At 27.7% G+C, this 26,569-nt stretch overlaps 1 protein-coding gene across 5 annotated transcripts in view; it reads right to left on the bottom strand.

Moving 5' to 3' along the window:
* Frmd5 (FERM domain containing) overlaps positions 1 to 26,569 on the bottom strand; it is a 253,350-nt gene that overhangs the window by 66,407 nt on the left and 160,374 nt on the right. For all 5 annotated transcript variants that reach the window (XM_075360522.1, XM_075360520.1, XM_075360521.1 and 2 more), the window contains exon 2: positions 2,001 to 2,105. In XM_075360522.1, the coding sequence (XP_075216637.1) occupies positions 2,001 to 2,105 (105 nt within the window). The remainder of the gene's footprint in view (positions 1 to 2,000; positions 2,106 to 26,569) is intronic.

The raw sequence follows: 26,569 nt of genomic DNA, 5'->3' as shown, positions 1-26,569 counted from the left end.
ATTATTTACAATACTTGGAAATCTATTGTAAATAACAATAAATTTATAAAATAAATCTAAGATCAATTGTTTTAATTTATTTAAATAAATTTACATTTAATTTAAATAAATTAAAACAATTGATCTTAAACAAGTAAATGTTTTTGTTTGACACAACTTTGTCTCCAAAACCAAAGCATTCATTTTCTGAAGAAATTAGCAGAGTGAACAGTTTTAAAATAAAAATAAGCTCTGTCCAACAGACTTAGTATCTGAAAAAAAAATCAAATCACTAATAATATACTGGTAAATAGAAATGACAGGCAAAGCAATTCATCATTCTTGATTGTCTTCTAGGATTTGTATGATGCAGTACTTTCATATCCTTAAGAGCACAGGAATAAAACAACAAACTTTATGACAATATTTAGCAAATATTATGAAGTTTCATCTTAACTGACATTCAATGATACAAGAGCTGAACAGTTAGGAATATTACAGCTGATAACAGTTTTTAGAGTAACATGAAGGGATAAAAAGACTCTTTAAGAATGAAATAAAGTGTCAGCCTCCAGTTTCATATTAATATTACAAAAAAGAAACAGAAAAAAGTCTGAATGGCTGTATGAGGAAAGGTGTCTAAGAGAAAATGGTGCAGATAATTGAAGGAATGTATGATATGTGCAAGAGAGCGAGAGCAACTTGAGAACTGCTCTGTAAAAGAAAGAAAGTTGAAATAGAAAATGGATTTGCATAGGGAAATGTGTTACTCTATTCCTATTGTTAATATTATAAAAGATGAGGTACTAAAGGAGGCCTTAAAGGAGAATATAAGGACAATAAAAATGTAGTTTGTTCTTCATAAAAGAAGATAAAAAGCAGGCACTGAAACAACATAATATATTTAATGGAATTGTTAAAAAACAGAGAATGAAAATTTAGGAGAATTATAAATCAAATTAGAAAATAAATAAGACCATTAACTCTATCTGATCGTGAATGAAGTAAGAAAATACTCCTATCCAGATCAGAAGCAGTCTTTCTGTTGACTGATTATCCCTTTACTATTCCTCATTTGTTATCCATCATCCTACCTTCATTGGATAGGTATTATGAGTCTCATATCAGTTCCTCCTTGGTCCATCTGTGGTTCCATGATGGCATCTTTTAGTAGCCATAGAGAAGTTGCTTTTGTATCAGAAATCAGTTTGATGGTGGCCACCTGTGGGAATGCCTGGAAACAGTGCCCCTTTATGACTGCACAAAAAGCCAGGAGAAGAGAGGTAAAAAATATACTTGGGAATCATACAAATTTCAAGTAGTGGGATGTGAAGTATCAGAGTATAGAAAATTTACAAATGAAATCAGATAAAGAGTGTAACTGGCAAAAAGTTTTTAATGGACAGCAAGAGAAAACATATAAAATAATGAAGTCTCAATTGAATACTAGGTTGTGTCCAACCTGTAATTTTGATCATTTATTTCATAGGGAGCAATAACTGTACATAGGAAACAACTGAACCCTAACAGAATAAGATCACAGAACTTATTTGCTATACAGTAAGCTTATTGCACCGCTATCACGGATGAAATGCAAATGAAACAAACAAAAGTGTAAAGGAACTGCTTAATTAACCTACAGAAAATTCAAAAATCTTTATTCTGTACTATTATTTGTTAATAAAAAAAATATATTCATTTTGTTCTTATCTAACTACTAACAGTAAACCTGGTATCATAAAACTCTCCTTTTTGGTGCAACATTTGTACAAAAAATTTGAGGGCACATTTGAGAATATACATAAAACTCACATGTATCAACAAACAAACTTTATTTTCATTACATTTATTTAAATATATACGAATAAAAGAATAATCAACAAATACATTAGTTAATATGTTTACACAACTGAATATAACAAAACAAATTCAACATGCAATTTAAAAAAAAAAGGAAAATTCACTTCAACAAATAAACACAAGACAATGATGACACATATTATATATGCAAATTACATTACCCTTTGTTTGCTTGAATCAACGTATCGTAGCCCAAAGTAGTCTTTCTCAATGAGGTTAAGCTGGCGACATACATGTTCAACAAGGTATTTTCCTTTATGATGTATCTAAAACAAAGAGAATAAATTATAATAAATTAATGAGCGCCTTACACAAAATAAACACACATCCACTCAAATTTCATTAATTTGTATGTCTGTATATTGTAAATCCGTAATGTAAACAAGCTATGTGCTATAATATTAAATCCAGTAAAGATTAATAAGTGATGTGTAGTTTCTTCATAATAAATGACACAGAAATCAATACGTTTGTGACTGAGAACTTTGATTATTTAATACAGAATAATCTTTATGAATAAATGCATGTATGTTTGTATATTTTATAACAAATGTTTCACTATAACCTTGAAATAAATAAGACCATTATGCTCTATCTGATCGTGAATGAAATAAGAAAATACTCCTATCCAGATCAGAAGCAGTCTTTCTGTTGACTGATTATCCCTTTACTATTCCTCATTTGTTATCCATCATCCTACCTTCCTTGGATAGGTATTATGAGTCTCATATCAGTTCCTCCTTGGTCCATCTGTGGTTCCATGATGACATCTTTTAGTAGCCATAGAGAAGTTGCTTTTGTATCAGAAATCAGTTTGATGGTGGCCACCTGTGGGAATGCCTGGAAACAGTGCCCCTTTATGACTGCACAAAAAGCCAGGAGAAGAGAGGTAAAAAATATACTTGGGAATCATACAAATTTCAAGTAGTGGGATGTGAAGTATCAGAGTATAGAAAATTTACAAATGAAATCAGATAAAGAGTGTAACTGGCAAAACGTTTTTAATGGACAGCAAGAGAAAACATATAAAATAATGAAGTCTCAATTGAATACTAGGTTGTGTCCAACCTGTAATTTTGATCATTTATTTCATAGGGAGCAATAACTGTACATAGGAAACAACTGAACCCTAACAGAATAAGATCACAGAACTTATTTGCCTATACTTTCCTATAGAATATAAAATACAAATAAAATTTTATTTTAACTTTTTTAATTAAAACGTTCTGTTTTTCATGCTTTATATTACTGAGCATGGTCATATTACAACTAATTAATATATATTTTTCCTCACATTATATTTACAGATGCTAACATAATAATTGTTCAACAGATTTAATTGAAACAACTGGAAAACAGAGTTGGTAGTGTAGTACTCAGTAAGAAAAAGAAAAATCAACTTCCCAATCAAAATTTCAACACCTAATAAGAATAATAGAGTAAACAAAATTACTGTAGTGAGAGTATCAAACTGAAACAAATACAACTTTCTCTGATACAATACAACTTTCATACAATTGTATTAAAATGCTGATGAAGTTGGGCTATTTGAACAACTGGGTTGAGACCATTAAGGTACACATTAAATCTGAGATGATTTTAACCAAAATTTTGATTAGAAATCTAGTGCACTAACACTAAGCTATGTTTATTCCAAAGAACATTATATTAAATGTTTTAAAAATCCAATCTTTTGACTGAAAAATAAATTTTAAGTAAAATCCCACATACCGGGTGGAGTAGAAACAATCAGAAAATGTAAAAGTCACCACAAAGACATCTGTGTAGGTGATAGGGAGAAACACATATAGCTGAGTAAAGCAGTTTAAAGCCTTCACTACAGCAAATTGACTGGCTCAGCATGGACCCGACCAAGGCAAGATAATGAAGATATTGAAAATGGGAAGCGTGAAGAAGAGTTTCCTAACCCACATTTCACCAATCATCCTTCCAACAAATTACTAATTTGTTTAATTACTAATTAATCATTCTTCCAACAACTTACAATTTAGGTTAATATCAGCAAGGGGAGTGAATTGCATTCTCCAACAACTAGGGTCCCCAAGAGGTGCATTCCTGCTCAGCCGAAATGCACTAACACCAACAGGCCTTCAGTGGATAGACTGAAGGGGAAGAGCGTCAGGAGAATGAAGCATATAAATGGCTAGGCTACCAAGGTTAACCCAAGTAACAATTCCAGTCTGGTCTTAAAGGATCGGAATGCAATCCACTACTCTTTTCATAAATAAACTAATGTATAACCACCAATTAATCAATACCCACCAAAAAATAAAAATGACACAGTATCCAGAGATTTTTGTTCAAGTTCTGCAATTAGTAAGGAGATACATAAATTTTCTACTATCACTGTGTTCCATACCGAAGTCTTCAGTCATGATGTAGCATTGATTGGAGGAGTATTGCACTTTTGCAGTGGAAGTGTTCTGCTACAAGTAATGCAACAAGTTTTTTGACATTTTCACATTGTAAGGAATGGAAAGGTTTCCACATGTCAAAAATATTGAATTGGGTCAGACAATTCTGGTCTAATGCAGCTATTGTCAACAAGAAACTGCCTGATCACTCTCGAACTGTGTGAACCCTGGAGAATGTACAGAGAATGGCAGAAGCGTTTCAATGTAGTCCTCAGCGTTACACTTGTCGCCTTTCAACTGCCTTATACATAAACTGTAGCACTGTTGGATGCATCTCACATGAGGATTTAATATTCCATCCCTAAAAAATGCAAGTAGTGCAACAATTCCACATGATCTGAATCATCGTAGTGACTTTTACAGGCAATTGCTGCAACTAATCAAAGAAATGCTGCAATTACTGATCACCTACTTATGTCCATGAAACACATTTTCATCTTAACAGATATGTTAACAGGCAGAACTTTAGATATCGAGTTGCAGAGAACCCACGAATGTTGAATGAGAAGCTACTGTACAGTGAAAAGTTACATTGTGGTGTGGTATTGTACATTTACAAGAGATGAGATTAAATTCTCATTTGCATTACAAAAATTGGCTTATTAGTTATTGCTAGCAGTTACCAAGTATTGAAGTATGAAAACAGGTTAGCAGTTACAATTTGTTATAAAGTGAATGATTTGCCAGTGCCCATAGGAAGTGGTAAATATTTAGTGTTAGTAACCGTCTTCCGGTCACTTTATGGGCATTTTGCTGGCTGACTACTAGCAGTGTTCCACCAACTGATCTAAATACTATAGTAGCTATGTGTTGGTTACTGAAACATCAGAATTTTGTAATTGTGTGCTCTATCACTACCAAACAGTAAGGTATAATGTTTAATTCTTTTTAAATACAAAAATATTTATCTGAGATAAGATTATTCTTTTCTTGAAAATGTATAAAAAGTGTGTGCTTACAGGTATATTTAAAAAGTCCACTCCTTAATTGAATAAAGTGATAGATAAGGACACTTCTTTCAAGATGAAGATGCGATTTAAAATTCTGGGTTACTCTTGGGCCTTTAAAAAGGCATTTTAAGAGTGACACGATATATATCAGAATGAATACAATAATTTATTCACTCAATTTTAATGAAGTATATATATTTATAATCTCTAGAACTTACTTTTTCTTTTTGTGAATGGTACTATTCTGTGAATATACTTTTTTATAATAATATTCATCAGAAGGCTTGTCCTTGAAGAGTAATGACATCCACAATTAAAAAAGAATTATAAATTATAGCTATTAATGAACACATACTGAATGGTTTGTTTATTTTGAATACATTTTTGTGACTAAAATAATTGGGAAAGCAGATAGAATAATCATGGAAAGTGAAACAAAATCTTAAACCAGTTCTAAACCAGGTTATGTACGAAACAAGTCTCCAATTATAAAATATTCTGGGATTAAATTTTATAATAGATTGTTCAATTATATCAAATTAAGTGATAAACAATCTTTAAGGAAACAATGCATAATCAGTTTATAAGGAAGCCACATTCATAGTACTACTTAATTTTCAAATTAGCTGCGAGAGCATTAATTATAAAGTGATTTTATAGTGAAACAGATTTTAGAATATTATATATATATATATTTTTGTATTTATCAGTTATTATTGTCAGCGTATTGTAAAATAGTTTAAGCATCAAATGACATATATATATATATATATATATATATATATATATATATACAGTACATGTAAAAAATTAAATGGTTAATCTTTTATTTAATTCACAGGTATAATGAACAGACAGTAACACAGTTTTTATTTCTTTTTAATAAGGAAAATAAATCAGCTGATTTAAGCTTTGTAAATTAGCTGATTTTGAAGTCGAAGTTCTCAGGTTCAAATCTTAATAAAGGTAGTAGTTACTTTTATTAGGATTTGAATACTAGATCATGGATACCAGTGTTTTTTGGTGGTTGGGTTTCAATTAACCAAACATCTCAGGAGTAGTCAACCTGAGTTTGTTCAAGGCTACAAATTTACTGGTACAGCTACATTACACTTATAAGTCGGTAACGACTTTAATTGTTGATGCAACTATAAATAAAAGTATTATTTAATAAGGAAAAGGTATAATAAACTGCTGGAACTACTTATCCAGAAACAATCCAAGACTTTCCCTGTCAGGCTGACAGGTTTTGGATTGAGATATTATTTTATTTTACTGGGCGCAAAATGAAGTATTGTCATTAGCACCTGAATACTATATTTATATGATAAAAAAATAAATTTTAAAGTTTAACCTAAAAATTATACTAAAAGTAATATATAAACACATTCAACATATGCTAAATCACATACGTAGACGAAAAGGATTGTATGAATAAAAAAACTTTTGAATCCAGATATACAGTCTTAAGAAATCATATGACATTTGATAACATAGTCATATTGTTACTTAAAATATCTCTGATGTTAGGCCCAAATTTAAAATTCCGATGCAGTGCCGCATAAAAGATACAGTCCACTAATATGTGGCGTACCATTATTTGGCAATTGCACCGAGAAAAAATGGGTGCATCAGTCTTGAATCATCAGATATCTATGAATGAGCCTGATGTGCCCTATTTGCAAATGGTAAATAATAACCTCCTCATGACGGTTATTCCTACATGAAGAGCTCCAGGTGACACAGTGTCCTTAACTGAATGAAGTTTATTGTTGATGCTAGTATTCTATTCACTCTGCCACTCATCATGTACTACACTCTTCAGAAAACACTTACTATCTCCTGGAGGAAATGTATATAAGAGGGCCATAAGTTATTATGTTGCCTATTGATCAGGTCAGTTCATATAAAGGATTTCTCCCTTTTTTGAACAGATCAGGAAAAATATCTAATTCGTGAGGTCTTTTACTCTTCAAAAGATTGTTATTCCTAATAGGGTTGCCTCTGTCTTTGTCTGACAAAAAATGGTGAATATATACAATATATCAGATTTTAAATGCGTCTAGTGTTTTTTTATTATTGTTTACTGTTTCAATTAATGTGTTTATTGTTCTTTATGTATTTTATATGCAGTTAAATGATAGCTTTATGGCAATTTAAACTGTCAACTGCCTATGATAAATAAATAAATAGTAAGATGACCACCTATGTGTACATGAATGTCTGTACTCATACAAACTCATTCACTCATTAAGCAATGAATTCAGAGAAGATTCCAATATGAAGGAATTTAAAAAATAATTAATCACGTAAAATTTTTTAAATACATTGTTTTTCTTTTTTTAAATTGAAACTAATCATATAACTGAAAAAAGATCTTCTATTTTTAGTATTTAATAAATAACATGATGTGAAAAATAGTTTTTAAATTTCAATAGATTATACAGTCAACTAAAGTATAAGTAGATTACCAAAAAAAAGTTTATAAATAACTAAAGCTAACAACAATACTATGGTTATTGTTTTAAAATGTAAATAAATTAAATGCTCCAATGAACTCAGTTTCCTGTTGAACAGTTTACCAAAAAATAATCACTAATATAAGCTTATGTAGATGATGTACAAAGGCAAACAATGCAATATTTTATACAAAAACTATTTGTATCTAATCTGCAATACATAATAAAAAGCACCTAAAATGACATAATTCTATAAATATAATTTAAAAAGCAATAGGATAACCTTCTATGTTAATGAAATACAGCCTGTATAAAATAGATATTTGTTAAAAAAACAATTTTTAAAATAATTATACATCAAATCTGAAGTTTATATGTATAAAGAGAGAAATTCAGAAAGTCTAAGAGGTATATAAAAAGAAGTTAAACCACTAACGGTTGATAATACAGTTCCTTGTAGTTAAACAAAAAATAAACAAGTTTTATATACCTAAAAAAACAAAACAAAAACAGCTAATAAATATGACGTTCTACACATGACATGAAACAGCTAACTAATTAGCTAACAGGCAAATAAATCTGAACTGCAAACCATTTGTGTAGCAGATAAGCCTGATATAAAGATGTTAGCTACAAGTACTTACATTTTTCTTTGAATTCAAAAATCCTAATTGGTATCAGAAAAATATACTTCTTACAATTTATATTAGAATGAACTTTGAATAAAATTCACTGTTTAAAATAAAAAGAAGTTTGACAACCTTCAATAACAAAGTAATTTTAAAAAATAAAAGGTTTTTATAAAAATTAAAAGAAAACACAAAGGCTGATAACTATTTGTCATGCATTAAAAATATTAAAATTTAAACAAAAAATAGTAATACACAATCTAATAAGAAAATAGTTGTACTAAACAATGAATGTTTTTCTCAATGACAGAAGAGACATGGTGATAAAAAATATATATTATAAATTACAAGTAGTCTCCAATTTTCATTCCTAATGTGGTTTACAGTGTCATATTGCACTCTTAACTTATTTTACTTTTCCTATTAAGAAAACCCCAGGTAAATTAGAAACCTATAGCAATATAAATAAATTAAACTTACTGAAAAACATTTAATGAGAAAAAGAAAAAAATATTGGATAAAATGATTAAAGTAACTAAATAAATAAATATAGCACAAATAGTTTAAATATTTGCAGAGTACATAAGAACAAAACAATTTATTTACTTTAAAAAAATTAAAGTTACAAGAGTGCTGACCTCACTGTAAATTAACTTATAAACTACAAATAACAAATTGATTAAAAATTATAAAAAGTATGAGGTTTGCAAATTAAATAAATGTTTAAAGTAATCTTTATTTGGATAAACTCCTTTGATAATTATCCTCTAATACAGCAAGCAATAAACATACAGCATCGTTTAACTCTGGTGATCTATGAAATCCAGGTTATTAACCTTCTTTTATAGATCTTAGGCTTAACTGCTATGGTCATTAGCCCAGATGAAAATTTGCAGCATATGAAAAATGCCATACCTAACCAGGAATTCAAACCTGGGACCTCCAGATGAAAGGCTGAGATGCTACCACTGCGCTACAGAGATCATCATCCCAGGTTATTAAAGGAAGTTTAGGCCGCCATTATTATTTTATAGTTACTTTATACTTTCATTTTTCAAGATGCTACTTACAGTTTTCAGGTATTATAACTTCATCAGGATGCAGTTTACAGTGTTACTCAGAACCACTTTTAACTTTTTTTTGTTGACATTTTTGTTTTATTACATGACCAATTATTTATTTATGAAGGGTAAATACATACACTTAAGTCCAATTGATTGATATTCATCCTTAGCATGAATAATGCTAAAGGTAACACGAAGATAAAATGAAGGAAATTAACAATGAAGATCAAAAGCTTATAATGCGGTAAAAAAATTATATCAAACAAATCTATTACCTTTTCTTTAACTTTCTAATTGAATTAAAAATCATATAGGCTGTATATGGAATATAAAATTATAATATACATAACCGTAGTTAAATGAAGCATAATGAATGGCAACCCCAATCATAATAACTTAAAATGAAATCATATTAAATTTAAATTGCCTGTGATTAACTAAAACATTAATAAGGTATTGCAAATATCTAAATAAATAAAAAAGTACATGAATAAATAATTCATAAAAATGTTCTATAAAACATATTAAAATGTCTCATAAAAAAATCAAATTTATTGATTATTTTTTTAAGAGATTATATTTCTCATAAAATTATTTATTTTAAGATTTATATTTTTTATGTGATTATTTTTTTGATAAAAGAACCAAAATAAAGGCAATGAAACTATCAACACTAAAAATGTATATAACAACACAATAAACAAATGGATCATGCTGTAACCTCTAAAACTTTAACTTTTTAGAGGTTACAGCATGACATAATATATATTATATTTGCATAACATCATTACTTGTTTATCCAAGGAAAGGAACAGTAATTATTTGATATTTTATTAGTAATGACGTTTTAAAAAAGTATTAATGTTAAAATGGTATAGTTTAAAAAATGTGGATTTAAGAAAAAAAAAAGGGATGACGACATTATCAATGCAGAACAATGTTTCACAAAAAGGATGTGCATTGACAATTGAATCACTGATATTTGTAACAATAGGAAATTGGATTATCAGAGTTCTATAAGTACACCACAACTCTCTACTGTTTTAACATAACAAATTTAAGGTAACAAATTTTTAATTCCATATTATATGATACTTATATAAAATATCTAAGACAACATGAATTCTAAGCATGAGTTCTAACAACTATGAATTCCAGTAAGTCAACATTAGGGAAATTATATGCAATACAGTAACATGTTATAAATAACTTTTTATCTAATGCACTAATATTAACTAAAATTGTATGCAACTAATTTTAAATTTTACAAGCCATAATAATATCAGGAATAACTAGAAATCACTTTCCATCATGGATTACAATAGGAAACAATTGTTTTTACAACCTTAAAACAAATTACCAAGAAGTGTAAATACAATCATTCCCTAGTTGACTCTCAATAAATAAATGTAATAATTATTACATTTTAAAATTAAAAGTAATGAAAATATTTAGTTAAATAAAAGCACGGCACAGTTTTTATAATTTATTTAAAACAACACAACATTTATTTTTAAAACAATTAATCTTCATTTTCATTTTCAATAAAGACGCAAGGAGGCGGAAAGGTCTGCTGGAACCTCTCCAGTTGAGACTGACTAGCTACAAGTAACAATCTAGGAAAATGCAAATTGAACGCACTCTTTCCGCTAAAAGTTTAATTTTAATTAATTATGAATTTTTATTTAATGAATTCATAATTATGATTACGATTACAATTATAATAATGATAATAATTAATAATTTTTAAGATTACCGTCAAAATGTAATAACTTTGTGCAAGATTTCTAAATTTAATTTTTAATTTTAATCTTATTAACCCTTAAAGGTCATCTTGGTGCAAATTTGAAACAAATGTGCAAAGAATTAAAACTTGAGTTATTTTATTATAGATAAAAAGTATATACATATACCAAACAACCTCATTAAACAAAAAATATATTTTAAAATACAGCAAATGTCTATAAATACTTATTCGAAAAGATTGTTATAAAAATTGCGCCACACTTTTATTTAACTAAATATTTTCATTACTTTTAATTTTAAAATTTAATAATTATTACATTTATTTATTAGATATTTATATAATTTACTTTTTACTTTTCAGTGCATTTTTATATTTGTTAATATATTATATTTGTTTGTTTAAAATTCTCAATTTGATGTAATTCTTACTTTTACTTTTTAGAGGGTTTTTCTAATTTGTTTCCTTTTTTTATTAATGTTAATATTAATATTAGTTAAATAAAAGCTTTTTTAAAAAATAATTTTTTATATGTAATCAAATATATTTTTGTAATTTTTTTTGTATTTTTTAAAATTTTTTAGTCTTAATGAACAATATTTTGTTCATTATTAAATGATATTATTTAATAAATATTAGTTGAAAATTTTCAACTAAATGCAAGAATTTAGCGTAGGGGTAGAGCGTGGGGACGGGTCAAATCAAATTCCGACAACGTAGTGCTGTATTGTCATCGAAGTTACATACGTGTACCAAATTTCATTGATTTTCATACGATCAAATGATCATATGATCAAAAGCTATAGCAGTTGCATGAATTTAGCGTAGGGGAAATGCGGGGGAGGGGGTCATATCCAAATTCTAACACCGTAGTATTGTATTGTCATCGAAGTTACATATGTGTACCAAATTTCATTGATTTTCATTCGATAGATCAAAAGATATAGCAGTTGCAAGATTTGATTATAACTAAAGCAAGTTAAATAAAAGCCTATAAAATGGTTCTCTTAACTGATTTACACAGCTTCTTTAATTTTTTAAGCCTTCTGTTTAAAAAAATAATTTGATTTAGCATCAATTATATAAGAAAGAAATGATTAATTGAACTGTGCAGATTTTTAAAACTAAAATTGTGATTACATTTCCTCCTATCATTGGAATGAAAATAAATATTTTACTTCATTAAATTTTTTTTTGTCTAAATAACTGTTTTCTATTATTTACTTAATGAATCATATAATGAAAATTAGAACTGTGTACGTACAAGCAATTTAAAATAAACATGATTATTGTAACATAAATCATCATAATACTGTCAATAAAAAAGAATAAAAGGCTTTACTTAGCCATAAAATATATCCATGCTTCATCCTTTAACTTATATCTTCTTTAATCAATAAAAAAATTTATAAAACTCAAAAAGAGTCACAAAAATTAAAATTAGTTGGAATAAAAGCTGTGAGGAAGAAAGTTATAGGGCAGTTAAAATATACTTTCAGTACAAGAATCTTCTGTTAATAATACATTGTCACAACATATAATCAAAATGGACATATGTTCTAACACAAAAAAGAGAATACAAAATAGAGAATTCACTGAGAAGGAATACAAAATATCAACCAATGGTGAGAACAATAACCTGTTATTGTTTTATACATGAAGTTCAACTTCAATTTAATGATGCATATCTGGACTACAACAATTTGACCGATCATAATCTCCCAAATGTTTATTTAATAATCAGCCATCTGACAAGTTAATGCACTGAGAAACAGTATAATTTGAAATTGTACTATTTCATTCCAGAAAAAAAAAATCACAGGGTAATGAAAACATGTTTATTACAATCTAGTAATTTGAACCTAGTAAGCCTTATTTTATAAAGGCATTTAACCATGCTAGTCTTAAGTTAATACTATTAAAAAAGTTCAAGTTTAATAAATTTCCTTTTTTTTACTTCATATAATTTAGACTATAACTTCATAGTATCTATTAAATATCATCACTGCTACAAGCTTAAATAGTCTAATCAAGTGCCCTGAACACACCATATAAAAATTAGTCTGACGCAGTTCTCAATTAACAATCATTAATGTAGATGGTTGAATTAGTTGCATTACCAAAGAGACTGAAGCTTAATAGCATGGTTCATAATAACAGATAATAGGGGATATTTTTGGTGCATTTTATAAGAACTTAAAGTAAAGCTATGTTAAAATGTAGGAAAAAAGTACTTTTCTTCAGTTTTCTGAAAAAAAATTTCACTTATTTTATAGGTAATCCCTTTTTATGAATTTCTCTTGTAAAACTGATTTGTAAAACTTGTTTCCTTACAGCAGTTAAAAAATTACTTTATTCATTACCAGAGATACAGTAACACTTCTGTTACTTAACTTTATCTTTGGTTTATTAATTAAAATTTAATAATTAATATCACTGAAATAACAGTAAATCTAAATATAACAAACCGTTAGCAGTAAAACGTCAATGAAGTTTAATAAGATAGCTGCGCATTGATATTTCAATACAGTGGATCAAATATATCATAGACAATTACTGAACATTTAGGAAAAAATCCATCGCAATTTATCTATACATTTAAAACATCCTGCATAGAAATCAATCAATACGTTTTCCAGATAACAGACCAAAAATAAACAAAAAAAATGTAGAATATGTAGGAGCTTATCTCCGTTGGCGGTAAAAATAAAAGGGTTACAAATCTGCTCATTGTGAACTCAGACACCTGTATTCCATTGTCGATGAATATGTAAGTTAGTAGCTTAAAAAAAAAAAAAATAAATAAATAAATAGCTTCAAACAATGATAAAGATCGATGTCATTTTACTACCCCATCATATTAACTTATGCAATTTCGTTTCATAGATGAAATTTTCCATTAAAATAAGGAGATAAAATTAAAAAGTAACCTTTTCTGACGACTTATTAACCTAACTGGATTTTAAGCCCACGTGAAACGAGCAAAATAAAGTCTAAAATTATGTTAAGAGCATATTTTTAGACTTTTTTTTAACTGCGTATTATAACCTTTTTTTGTGTCCTCGTCAAATTTGGGAGTTTATGTACGAACTGGTTTTATTTATCGACCACTTTTTCAATAAATGATCATTTCTGTTAGAAAACATTTCCTGACAGACTAAATAAATTCTTGAATATAAAGGGTGTCGAAGAAACGGAGAAATTTTCAAGTCATGTTCTACTGGTGAAAATAATGAAAAAGGTTCATATAAACACATGTCTGGAAACAGTCAGTTTTCGAGTTACGACAAGCGAAAGATTTCGCCCGGATTTCAGTTCTAATAAAAAGAAGCCCTACTGTAATTTTTAGGACCCAAATTAAACAGTAAACTTGGTGGTTTCTTATGTAATTTGAGCTGATTTGATTACAGTAGGACTTCCGGGCAAAATATTTTGCTAGCCGTAACTCGAAAACAAAGTTTTTTCCAGACCTATGTTTATATGAACCTTTTTCATTATTTGCACCAGTAGAACGTGTCCTGATAGTTTCTCCGGGTGGGACACTATATAAATAAAATTTATTTAAAAAAATTAAAAACTAAGTAGTATGTTCGTTTTAATAAGCCGAATATGAAAATGTATATATTAATTAAAAAAAACACCATTATTATGTCATACATAAATTGATGTTTTAAAATATAAAAGTGATTAAATATTTCGCGCCAGAGCGGATGTTATATAGTAATCGTCAAGAAAACGATTATCTTACATTATTTTATAAGCAATAGCCTACAACAAAATAATCGTACGATATAATCTGTTATACTACTTACAACACTTTTTCCTTCATGCAATAATTTTTTCCCCTTTTAAATCGACTCGATTGCTCTGTAATAATGATTAATTTAGTTACTGTTCGCATCTTCTCAATCAGCTTATTATAAGAAACGAGTCACAAGGTCAGTAACTCGAAAACCGTTCGTTCAAAATTGAAATAAATGGGTGAGGGCAATGAGAAAAAATTAGTTATTAGAATACAATTTTAGTATGTTTTTTTATAAATTCACAAAACGTAAGATTAAGTCAGTAAGGCACGATACTTCTCTTCAGTTTTTTGAAGATAAATTCAGGAATGAAATTTAATTGGACAAGTACTGAATAGTCGCTATTGGTGGGAAATAAAATAAGGCTGCCTGTGATTTTTTTAGCGTTATTATGAAATGAATAATAAGAATCCTACTCAATACATAAATATATTATCTCAAGTACAAAAACTGTCTCTCAGTTATACGTTAAGCACGAAAATCAATGATAAATGTAAAATGTACATGATACGAGTATACACAAGTTTCACTGCAAACTATTATTTATTAACAGAATTTTATTTAATATAAATTATCTTTTGTGTTCATATAATGTTAAGACTACAAGAAGAAGGGACTAGTGTCCATGAATAAGGTTCAATGCCTTTCATGATGCTGTAGAAAAGTCACGTGTTTCACGGTTCATTTGTAAAGCTCTATAAAGACTTTGTAAGTGGTTTTTTACGTTAAAAAAGTAGATATTCAATATTCTTGAGAGCATCCTGCGTGACCATAACGAAGTAATTAATTTATAAAATGTTTTAAATTTGCTGAGTAAATATAATCAACGGCATCATGAACAAAATAAAAGTAAAATTGAAGACTTTTTGTAGAGTTTCGAAAAATAAAAATATTTTTAAAGTCACAGTAAAAACTTTTGAAAGGCTTTTATCCTCTTCATGAATTAGTAAGCAGGTGTTGATCTTCTCGTGTCTGAATCGTAGAATTCACATCAGATCTCACGTAAAAGAACAAACTAAACAACACAACAAAAAAGAAGGCATCAACTTGAATAAACAGTTAAGAATATAATGGTAATGAAATAAACACAACTTTTTCTATTATAAGTGAAACATTTACACGCTAACAGTGTTATTTTTACGCCCCATTCAGAACAATGAAGACTATCCTTAATTCCCTAAGTCCGCAAGTCGACAATAAAATTTAAGAATACGTAAGGTTTCATGAAATTGTCATAACCCGTTTTTTTATATGAGAACAAGTTTTAAGATTTAAAAAAGGAAGTGAAACAATTAAGGGAGAAGAGAATATATTTTATACCTTTCCTTTTTGCCCTAACCGACTCCGATTCACAAATTAATTAATAAAAACTTCTATAACAAACGTTAAGTATAATAACAACAGAAAATTACTCCTGTCTACACGCAAATTACAAATTATTTTCAGGAATTTTCCCAATGTAGAAAGATAAGGCTGTGTCGTTTCTCTAAACCATTTTTCTTGTTTTGTACAAAATCAAGGTGGACAATTCGCAACTTCATCAGGCCGATATTTGCAGGTAAAAATATTTAATTTTTTTCAATTGGTGTTTTTGTTAAATAACAAATCAAAAATTACTTTCCAAATAACCCTTGTACTTCTATCAACGACTATAGTTTGGGACAATATATTTGGAGGAGAAGCTGACTGACAAAATCCCAAATTAGATTTGGATAATTAAAACACAGGTGCTTTACTTACTGGGAAAAAAATAACAGTTGGTCTGAGCACAGAAAAAAGGTAGCGTAAGTCCCATGGCATCGATCTTGAAAGTAGAAAGAAATACCTTACTTAACCAAATATAGGTCGAGGTTTTTTCAAACATTTTCTGCCATAAAATAAGGTATCAACCTAAATGCTGGGCCGACTTAAATTTGGATTTGACCAGGCTTTTAAGTTGTTTCGTAGTTTTACATTTATGTATTCGTGATGGGGGACTTCTTCAATTATTTATTAATAAAAGAGAGTACATTTCTAAACTGACATGTGTTGGGCAAAAGCATATTTATCGTGGAAAATTTATAGATTTAATTTCTGTTCTATAACGTTTTGATGGGAACAAATGAGATATCCATTTCCAAACAGCCCCTTGTCCACCCAGGTTGTTTGGAAATTGAAAAAAGTCATAAAAGTAATTTCTACAAATAATAATTAATACTAATTTTTTTTCGTATACATAAATAATCTAGTCATAAATACATCTATACGGTATTCAATTAGCGTTATGAAGAATAAACAAACGTTGCCTTTGTGCGAGTGAGTTCGTCATGATTCTGGGTCATATCCCTTGCATTACTGCCGATTTACAACACGGCCATATCTATATACAACAATATAATCATTACTCATATATAGTCACCGTATAATTAATTTGTCATATAGTAGTCAATGTAATCAAACGTTTATATTACGTTATGTCTTCTCAGTTCTATTAAAACCCTTGATCTTTTCAAATGATCACTCTTTTGTTCTCGTGTTCAATTTTTATGTTTCTGTTATTTAATTACTCTAATGTTATTTATAATGCAATTTTTTTAAGTTTAGTGGAATAGTGTAGTGTAGTGTAGACTCCTAGATTTGTATCTATACTACTTGAATAATACCATTATTTTGACACCATGTCTGACACCGATTCAACTGATAATACTGCACAATTATTGATATCCCTTCCGAAAAAAGGCTGCGAAAAAAGCCCTCAAGTCGTACGGAAAAACACTTTAAATGGTTACAGAAGCGAATTATAGAGTAATGAAACGGCGTTGATCTCGGATTTCGTTAATAAAGTGCTAACATAAGCGGAAGTTGTGTTGCTTTACTGTAAAAAAGTGATTCGCGAGTATGAATCTACTAATGAATTAATTACGGTTTCGTAAAACAAAAAACCCGCAGATCAACTGAAGAAAAAGTTTACGATTTTGATAAAAACGCGATTCGTAAAAAAAGTACGAATTTATTTATTGAGAAGTGGTTTAGCGATGTGTTACCTCCTCTGGAAGATAATTTGGTTATTATTCAGACAACGCCCCTTATAATTCATATAAAAAGGAAAACTTTCCAGCCGTGTTTTGAAAAAAGAACGTTATAAAAATCTGGTTTAGTTCAAAAGAAGTGTTTTTGAAGAGGAAAAATTTACGGGCTAATTATTACAAAGGGTTTCGCGTATTAAAAATAATTTTAATGCATATAAAATGATGATTTAACAAGACCCAACGGCAAAACCGTACTTCGATTACTTCCCTATCATTATGTAATCAATCCGACTGAGTTAATTCGGAAACAAATCAAAAGTTACGTAGCGTCAGAAAATACTGCTTTTAAAATATCTGACGTTAACAATTTATGCTTACAAGCTATCGATAAAACAGGCCAGGAGGATTGGAAAAACCGTATAAAACATGTAACGGATACTATTAAACCAAGTTACTGGGAATTGAATATTACAATAGGAAAAAGTGAGCCTCTCGTTGTATCTTTTAATACTGAAAGCAGTACGGATTTCTCGCAATCACATGACGAAAACTGGATTGAATTTATTATGTTTATTACCATAGAAATTTAATCTAAGGTACAAGTGATGAAATTTTACTCTTTGTGAACAATTGACAATTCCATAATTCAAATAAAATGTCTTAATTTCTTTAAATTTAAAATATATACATATATAATTTTTGTAATATATAACAGCGCTTGGTTACTGAATATTAACGTCGCTAATCCTCTTCTTCTTATAGAAGAAGAAGATTTGATGCATATAAATCTTCTTCTTCTTATAGAAGAAGATTTATATGCATCAGAATTTACAGGAGATGCTTGTGAATCGGCCACCTGAACACTCGTACGTGCAGTTTATTTACTTGAACTGTACAAGCTAACTGAATCAGACATAGGTAGATAATTTTTTATACGAAGAAATTGTTATTTAAAAAATTAAAATTTTATTTAACCAAGGGCTACTTTTAAAATGTTTAACGGGCAAAACATATTTTGGAAATGCAGAAAGTAGATAACTGGCATTCTGCATCTGGTTTAATAAAATAATTAGAGTTTAAACAAGTATTAGAGTTACGTATTCATAAATGTTAAGAAGAATATTTTAGTAATAGTTGTATTTAATATGTTTATTATTTTTTTAAAAAAAAGCTTGATATTATAAACTGCAATAACAGTTGAAAAATTATGAAAAGTTATAAAAACAATGTCTTCTTTATATGTTATTTTATGTAGTATCTAATCAAGCCCTTATAATGTTTCAATATTTTATATTGAAGCATTAATATAAAATATTCAATATTCTCGGATTATTTATTATTCACATTATTCCAATATTCATTTTATCTAACTTCGTAGGATTAAACTGATAAATATTTTTACGAAAAGCAAGGATCCCTGCCTTCCCAAAAAGATAGCTTCTAAAATAATCCTTTTTCTTGTTCCAGTTGACATCAACGGGCAAAGGAGTTAAGATTGATATTAGTTGCCGGTTGTTATGATAAATCACTCTGAAGTTGAAATCTGCAAATACCGGTTGATTTAATTTTTTATATCTGACCAAAACCGCTTCTAGATAAATAGTCGAATATTTTTGTACAACAATCATTCTTAGTACAACGTAACAGTATAATTTTACGTACATGTACTTGAGATATTATAATTAATTTCGTTATGGAAGCTTAATATTCATTTGAATTTATGATCGCTATTAGCGAAAAGATTTGTATTCCATTGATATTTCGAATAATTACTGATGTAAGAAGCTAAAAATATATATCTCCTTTTATTAAAATGTGTCAGCCGGATACAAATATTTATTTCGTATAAAGGAAATGTTATAGATACGTCATTAATATGATAAGCATGTCTACAGCATTACAATAACAATTAATGTTTTACTTGCTAATCGACGAGTCATTCGTTAAAAAAATAAAGTAAACAAATATTTAAAGTTGATTTTTCAACAGCAAATATTACCGCTGTAAAAAAAAACAAAGGCCCATCAATACGTTTTTTTCCGATCAGTAGCTAAGCTCAAGTAAAACGTAGAAAATTTTCTTAACATTTCGCTTGACTTCTTTCCTTCAGTTTTATTCATTTTCTTTATAAATACGATCTTGGATGAAACGTTAACGTAAGCGGGTTTTTCGTCGTGTCTCATTAAAATTTTAAGAATTAAACATACAAGAATCAATAAAAGATGGTAACTAAAAAGGGGCATCTGCTCTAATGTTAATCTGTCTCGGGCATTACGTCATGAAAATTTATTGTTTTAAATGATAACTAAATATAAACTGAAGACTACTGATCTGTCTAACAGTAGGTTGCAATTTACTTAGAGCAGTGCTATTTGATTCTCTTTTTCCGCCAAATATCTTCGGAAGGTGTACAAAAATAAAAAAAAACCTTTCGAATTTGTGGATCTTTTCCTTAAATGTCAGGAAAATAATATCTATTACACTACATGTCATACACATTATCTGATTACGGGCCAATCCATTTGAAGTGTCAAAAAAAAAAGCACTGACCAATTAAAAAAAAAAGAAACTTACCCACTTGTTTCTTACACGTTTTAGGACCTTAAAACTATTTTTTTAAATTTTTTATTTAAGCAGTTTACCTGTGGAAGTCATTTATGTTACGGTGCGCACATCTATTTTTGTGATTGTAAGGATTTGCGGAAAAAATCATAACTAAAAAACTATTGGTCCTGGAAGGATAAAACAAAAGCAATTTATTCATATTTTCTCAAGGTGAAAGATTGGTCCAGTGGTTTATTTACCTATCTCTCTTCTTTTTAGGAGAAAATTATCAATAAAGTTGAAGGTGAAATTTCACTTTTGGTAATTTTTTCAAGAGGCAGGAATGGCATACACAGTTTGAATTATTTTTTTATATGGAGGTGGTATATGTTGTAATTTTACCATAAATAATATTAATGGTGATATATTTACCCCTAAAATTTCTTGAATTTTTTAAAACTATTTTTTTTTAAACTCATATTTTGGATTCAAATAACTATGATGGGGCTGGTGATAAAAATCGTAAATTTGCACAACTTGCAGTGTTTTTGTAGCTTTTTATGGCAAATAAAAAGCTACATGTATTGTACTAATAAGTATTGTACTAATAAGAAAATTATAACCTCTCAAAAATCTTGAAAAACCTGTTAAAAACGATACCATTTTTACTCACTAAATAAGTGCTCAAAGGTGGTTTTTGTCTTCTTTGCACTTTATATTTTTTTATATATTTTTATATTTAGCCCCTATGTTGTTGAAGTTGACGTTTTCAATATTTATAAAATAGTTTTTTAAAATTATTAATGATAGTTTTTTTGTTATCGTTTAAATTAATTTTATTAAGCCCGGCGCGTTGCTATTAATATATAAATTATTTATGTAGTAGTTTCCACTTACCAAAAACTTTAATAGTAATGTTCGAGCGCTTTCGGATTACTGATCCATCCTCAGGAACAATGATGTGTTATACATTACAATTATTTACTTCACATATCATTAATTATACTAAATTGAATTTTATAAAAATATAAATATCACTATTAAATATTGTTGGTAAGTGGAAACTACTATATAAAGAATTTATATATTAACACCAACGGGCCATGCTTAATAAAATTAATTTAAATAACCGAAAAACTATGGCTATGAAATTCTATAACTTAAAATTAAAGTTTCACAAATCAATTCTAATATAAAATTTAATAAAAAAATGTTTATATTATAAAATAATACCTAAATACACACAAATATCATAATTAAAAATAAAACTAAATCCGCTATTATTACTACAAAGAAATGTGAAACAGAATGGTTAAAGAATGAAATTAAAACATTATATAACAAGAAACAAAACTTAAATATACAGCTATATATTTTACATGCAGATTTGGTCATTGAGTTGGGATTTGTGATTTTTTGTGAATTGTGTAACATAACTGATTGTAATATTAACAAATTAATGAATACTAAATATTCTAATATGAATAAGAAATTTAAAGACTGATGACTGAAGTATGGAATATAATAATACAATTCACGATAATGCAATTAATAGGGAACATAAGTTTGGATCAGATGTAATCAACACCACTAATATTGGATTTAATGATAAGGAAACCAACATTATTAAACACGCATATAAGTTTAATCCATCAATTTTACATAAAAATAAAATTATTAAAACACCATCGTAGACATGGAAAATAATATATTTAAAATCGATAATCAAAATAAATTAAGAAATGAATTCATTAATGTAATTGATAATAATAAATAAAGCAATAATTTTAATCACTATTATAAACATACAAATAAAAACTATCATTTATATAAAAAATAAATTAAAAGAAAATAATTAATTTATTGTCAAGTCCAATAAAACTAATACCCCTATAACAATTAATAATAATTTATACATTGAAAAAACTAATAAATTTATACACATAAATTCAAGGAAATCAAGGATCCTAATAACAAAACTAAAAAAGATATCATTTCCAACATTAAAAATGTAAACATATTTTCAGGGATGAATATATTAAACTAGAATTTTAATTAACTAACACAAAAGCTCCTATATTAAAACCACTACCTAAAATACATAAACCTAATATACCTATGAGACCTTTAATAAATTGTATTAATTCACCTACAAACATTAAGTAAATTTATATCTAATACCTTAAAAACATACATTAAAATTGACAATAAATATAATCTAAAAAATGGATACGAATTTTTAGACATAATTAATAATATAAGTATAAATAACACAACCATACTAATAACATTAGACACAAAAGACATGTATAATATTAATACTAATGAAACCATTAATATAATTAATAATACTTTAATTAAACTAAAAACAGACAATAACATATACACCAATTAATAACTTTATTAAAATGATGTATTAAAAACAATTATTTCGAATTTAATAATAAGTGTTACCAGCAAGAGAAAGGTCTCATTATGGGATCACCACTTTCAGTTACTTTAGCTAACATTTTCATCAATCAATTAAAGAGCAATAATCTACATCATATATTTAATAAACATAAATTTTGAATATATAAGAGATATATGGATGACATATTAATCATATACGATCAACAATTTAAAAATGAAGATAAAATAATCGAAGAAATGAACTCCTTAAATAATGACACTAAATTCACCTTAGGTCGAGAAAACGTTTTTTAATAAAAAATAACTTTTTTTGATAAAAAAATTATAATAATAAACTTGATGTCGACATACATAGGAAAGCTACTAAGCAGGAGACCATAATTCATTATAATTCGTTTCATCCTTGGAATCAAAAATTTTCGACGTTTAATTCATTAATATATAGGCTATAAAATATTTAAAACAGCAATATGAAATTAAACACTGAATTAAATAATATCAAATATATAGCCACAACTAATGGATACAATGAAAACCTAATAAATAAATTATATACTAAAATAAAAAATAAAATTTATATAAAAGATAATATAAAACTAAGAAATAATAATAACGGATTCAAATATGCTAAAACTGAATAATAATATAAATTACAAAAAAATCATTAAAATATTTAAATCTTTTAAATTAAAAACTGCATACACAACGAAAAAATTAACTATATAAATAACAGAGATCCTTCCAGAATAATAAAACATAATTAATTTAATTTTGATAAACAAGGAGTATATAATTTAAAATGCGCAGATTGCGATCTGGAATATGTCGGGATGACTGACCAATCTTTTTCGATTACAATTAATGAACAAATTAATTGTATAAATAAAGGAAATAAGAAATATCCAGTTTTGTTACACATATCTTAGAAAATGATCATAATTACAACCCAGATAATTTTATTAATATTACTGAATATTCCAATAACTTTCATTAAACAAATATTATAGAAAAATACTATATATACTTAAATAATAAAAGTTTGATAAATGAACAAACGAAATATTAAACAATAATTTTGAATAAGTAAGTTGGTAATACTGCTTCATACTAATAAACATAACAATTGAGACCATACTGACTTGACAGATAACGTTAACTTTATTTTACCTTTAGACGATCAATTGTTATATTTATATTTTTACAAAATTCAATTTAGTATAATTAATATATGTGAAGTAAATAATTATAATGTATAACACATCACTGTTCCTGAGCATGGATTAATAATCCGAAAGCGCTCGAACATTACTGTATTAAAGAACATTCCACTTAAAGGTAAGTGGAAACTATTATAAAAATAATTTATAAATGATAGATGGTATTTTAATGATAACCGATACCAGTAACCTAATACAATTTTGATTCAAAAACTTACCCAAACTGAGATTTCAGTGAGTAGTCTACATCTTTTTCCATGAATTCATTTTTATTTTTATATTGGTTTATTTTTGTAAACACTATCGAAGAAAAAATAAATTGTAGCAAAATGTAATTGTTCTTCAATGAAATAGCCTGTTTTTGTAGCAATGAAATTTTATCATTTTTCAGATATCTTATTTACTTTAAATTTTAACGTTGATGGCCTTTGATCCGTGCTTAATTTTTTTCAATTTTGATGGAGGTGTACACACAAAATCCTACAAGCAGCATCCAATTGTTCAATATTATTATGTGGGGCAATGAATTGCTCTTTGCCTTCGCATTCATATAGTTCTTTGTTCTTCTGAGAAAAAACAGTTAACGCAAAGAGACTTTCCCAGAACTAAATTTAAATTTGGAAAAAGTGTTCTTTAAGATCTTGCTCTAATGTTATTTGTTCTTAAGTTATTCTTAACTGTTTTTTATGAGTTTTCAAAGTGTTCATACGCGTGACTGAATTTTGATAAAAACCTTTTTTCATGATAAATACAAACACTAGTGACATCTGATTTATTACGTAAAAAAATAAGTTGTTAGTTTTCATCACTAAATTCACAAATTTTAATGAGTTCTTTCGGCACCGTACCATACACTGTGCTATGACACTCTTCATTAACATAAAATTCCTATGGAACATTGTTCTTCCATTTTTTTATGTGAAATTACTTGAAAATAATGTAAAAATTGAATTGATTTTAAATCTGCAAATATAATATTATTAAGTAAAATTTATTTAATAAACACTTCCAGACACAGGATGAAATTTGAGACACTCGGTAAAGATATGAACAGGTCACTGAGTAATGTCAGACTCATCAGTCTGTAACTGCAAAGCTAAATGATGCAACAAGCATAAATGAGCATGTTGCAACATGAATTTTCCTGACGACTGGAAATGACTTCAAGCGCCTATTATAACATGAACACTGCAATTGAATGGTACAAAAATGTCTATTTCAACTATAGCAATAAGTATAAAAATATTAAAGTGTCAAGAAGACAAGAAACCCTCTTGGAGTATTTATTTAGCGAGTGAAAATGGTATAGCTTTAAACAGGTTTTTCTTGATTTTTGAGAGGTTATAACTTTTTTATTAGTACAATACACAAGAAACATTTTTATTTGTGACAAACATATACAAAAACACTACAATTTTGATATTTTTATCAGCAGCCCCATCAGAGTTATTTGAAGTCAAAATTTGAATTTTTAAAAAAAATTCGTTTTCAAAAATTCATAAAAATTTAGGGGTAAATATATCACCATGAATATTCCTTATTGTAAAACTACTAACATATACCTACATATAAAAAAAATAATTCAAACTGTGTACGTCATCTCTCCCCCTTGAAAAAAATTACCAAAAGTGAAATTTCACCGTTTTTCATGTTCAACTTTATTCGTAACTTTCTTATAGAAAGAAGAGAGACAGGCAAATAAACCACTGGACCAATATTCTACCTTGACAAAATATGAATAAATTTATTTTTGTTTCATCCTTCCAGAACCAATACTTTTTTAGTTATGATTTTTTCCGCAAAACCTTAGAATAACAAAAATAGGTGTGCGCACCGCAACAAAAACGACTGCCACAGGTAAACTGTTTTAATTTTAAAAAAATAAATAGTTTTAAGGTTCTGAAATATGAAGGAAACAAGAGGGTAAGTTTAAATATTTTTTTGAATTTGTCTATTTGAAGTGGCCCAAGAGTCACTTCAAATGGACCAATTTATTTTAATTTTCATACACACAGGACGAGGAATATTCTACGGATCTTTTAAATTTAAAAAAAATATGAATATCAGGATCAATTATTATATTAACATTAATGGCCACAGCATTTATAGGATACGTTTTACCATGTGGATAAATCCACCATGAGGGTGGATTATCATGAGATTACCATCACTTCAAATGGATTGACCCTTAAAAAAGATAAATCAACTGTTTTTTCACATTATTAAAAAAGTCTGATGTGGGCACTACATGACTTCCTCGTACGCCTATCAAATTACACATACACATTTTTTTTAAATGAAAAGTACATAGAATTCTATTTCATTAATAACTTCTGATATTTTTTCTTTTTTTTTATTATAGTTATAATTGAATTATTATTTATTTGCAAAAGTTTTTTTACAAACAGAGATTAATAATTATTAATAAATCAATATATTTAAATGAAGAAAAAGATAAAAAAAGG

Source organism: Lycorma delicatula, chromosome 3 (genome assembly GCF_047948215.1).
Source record: "Lycorma delicatula isolate Av1 chromosome 3, ASM4794821v1, whole genome shotgun sequence".
Classification (NCBI taxonomy): Eukaryota; Metazoa; Arthropoda; class Insecta; order Hemiptera; family Fulgoridae; genus Lycorma; species Lycorma delicatula.
The sequence above is the reverse complement of the archived record's forward strand: the minus strand, read 5'-3'. Positions and strand labels throughout refer to the sequence as shown.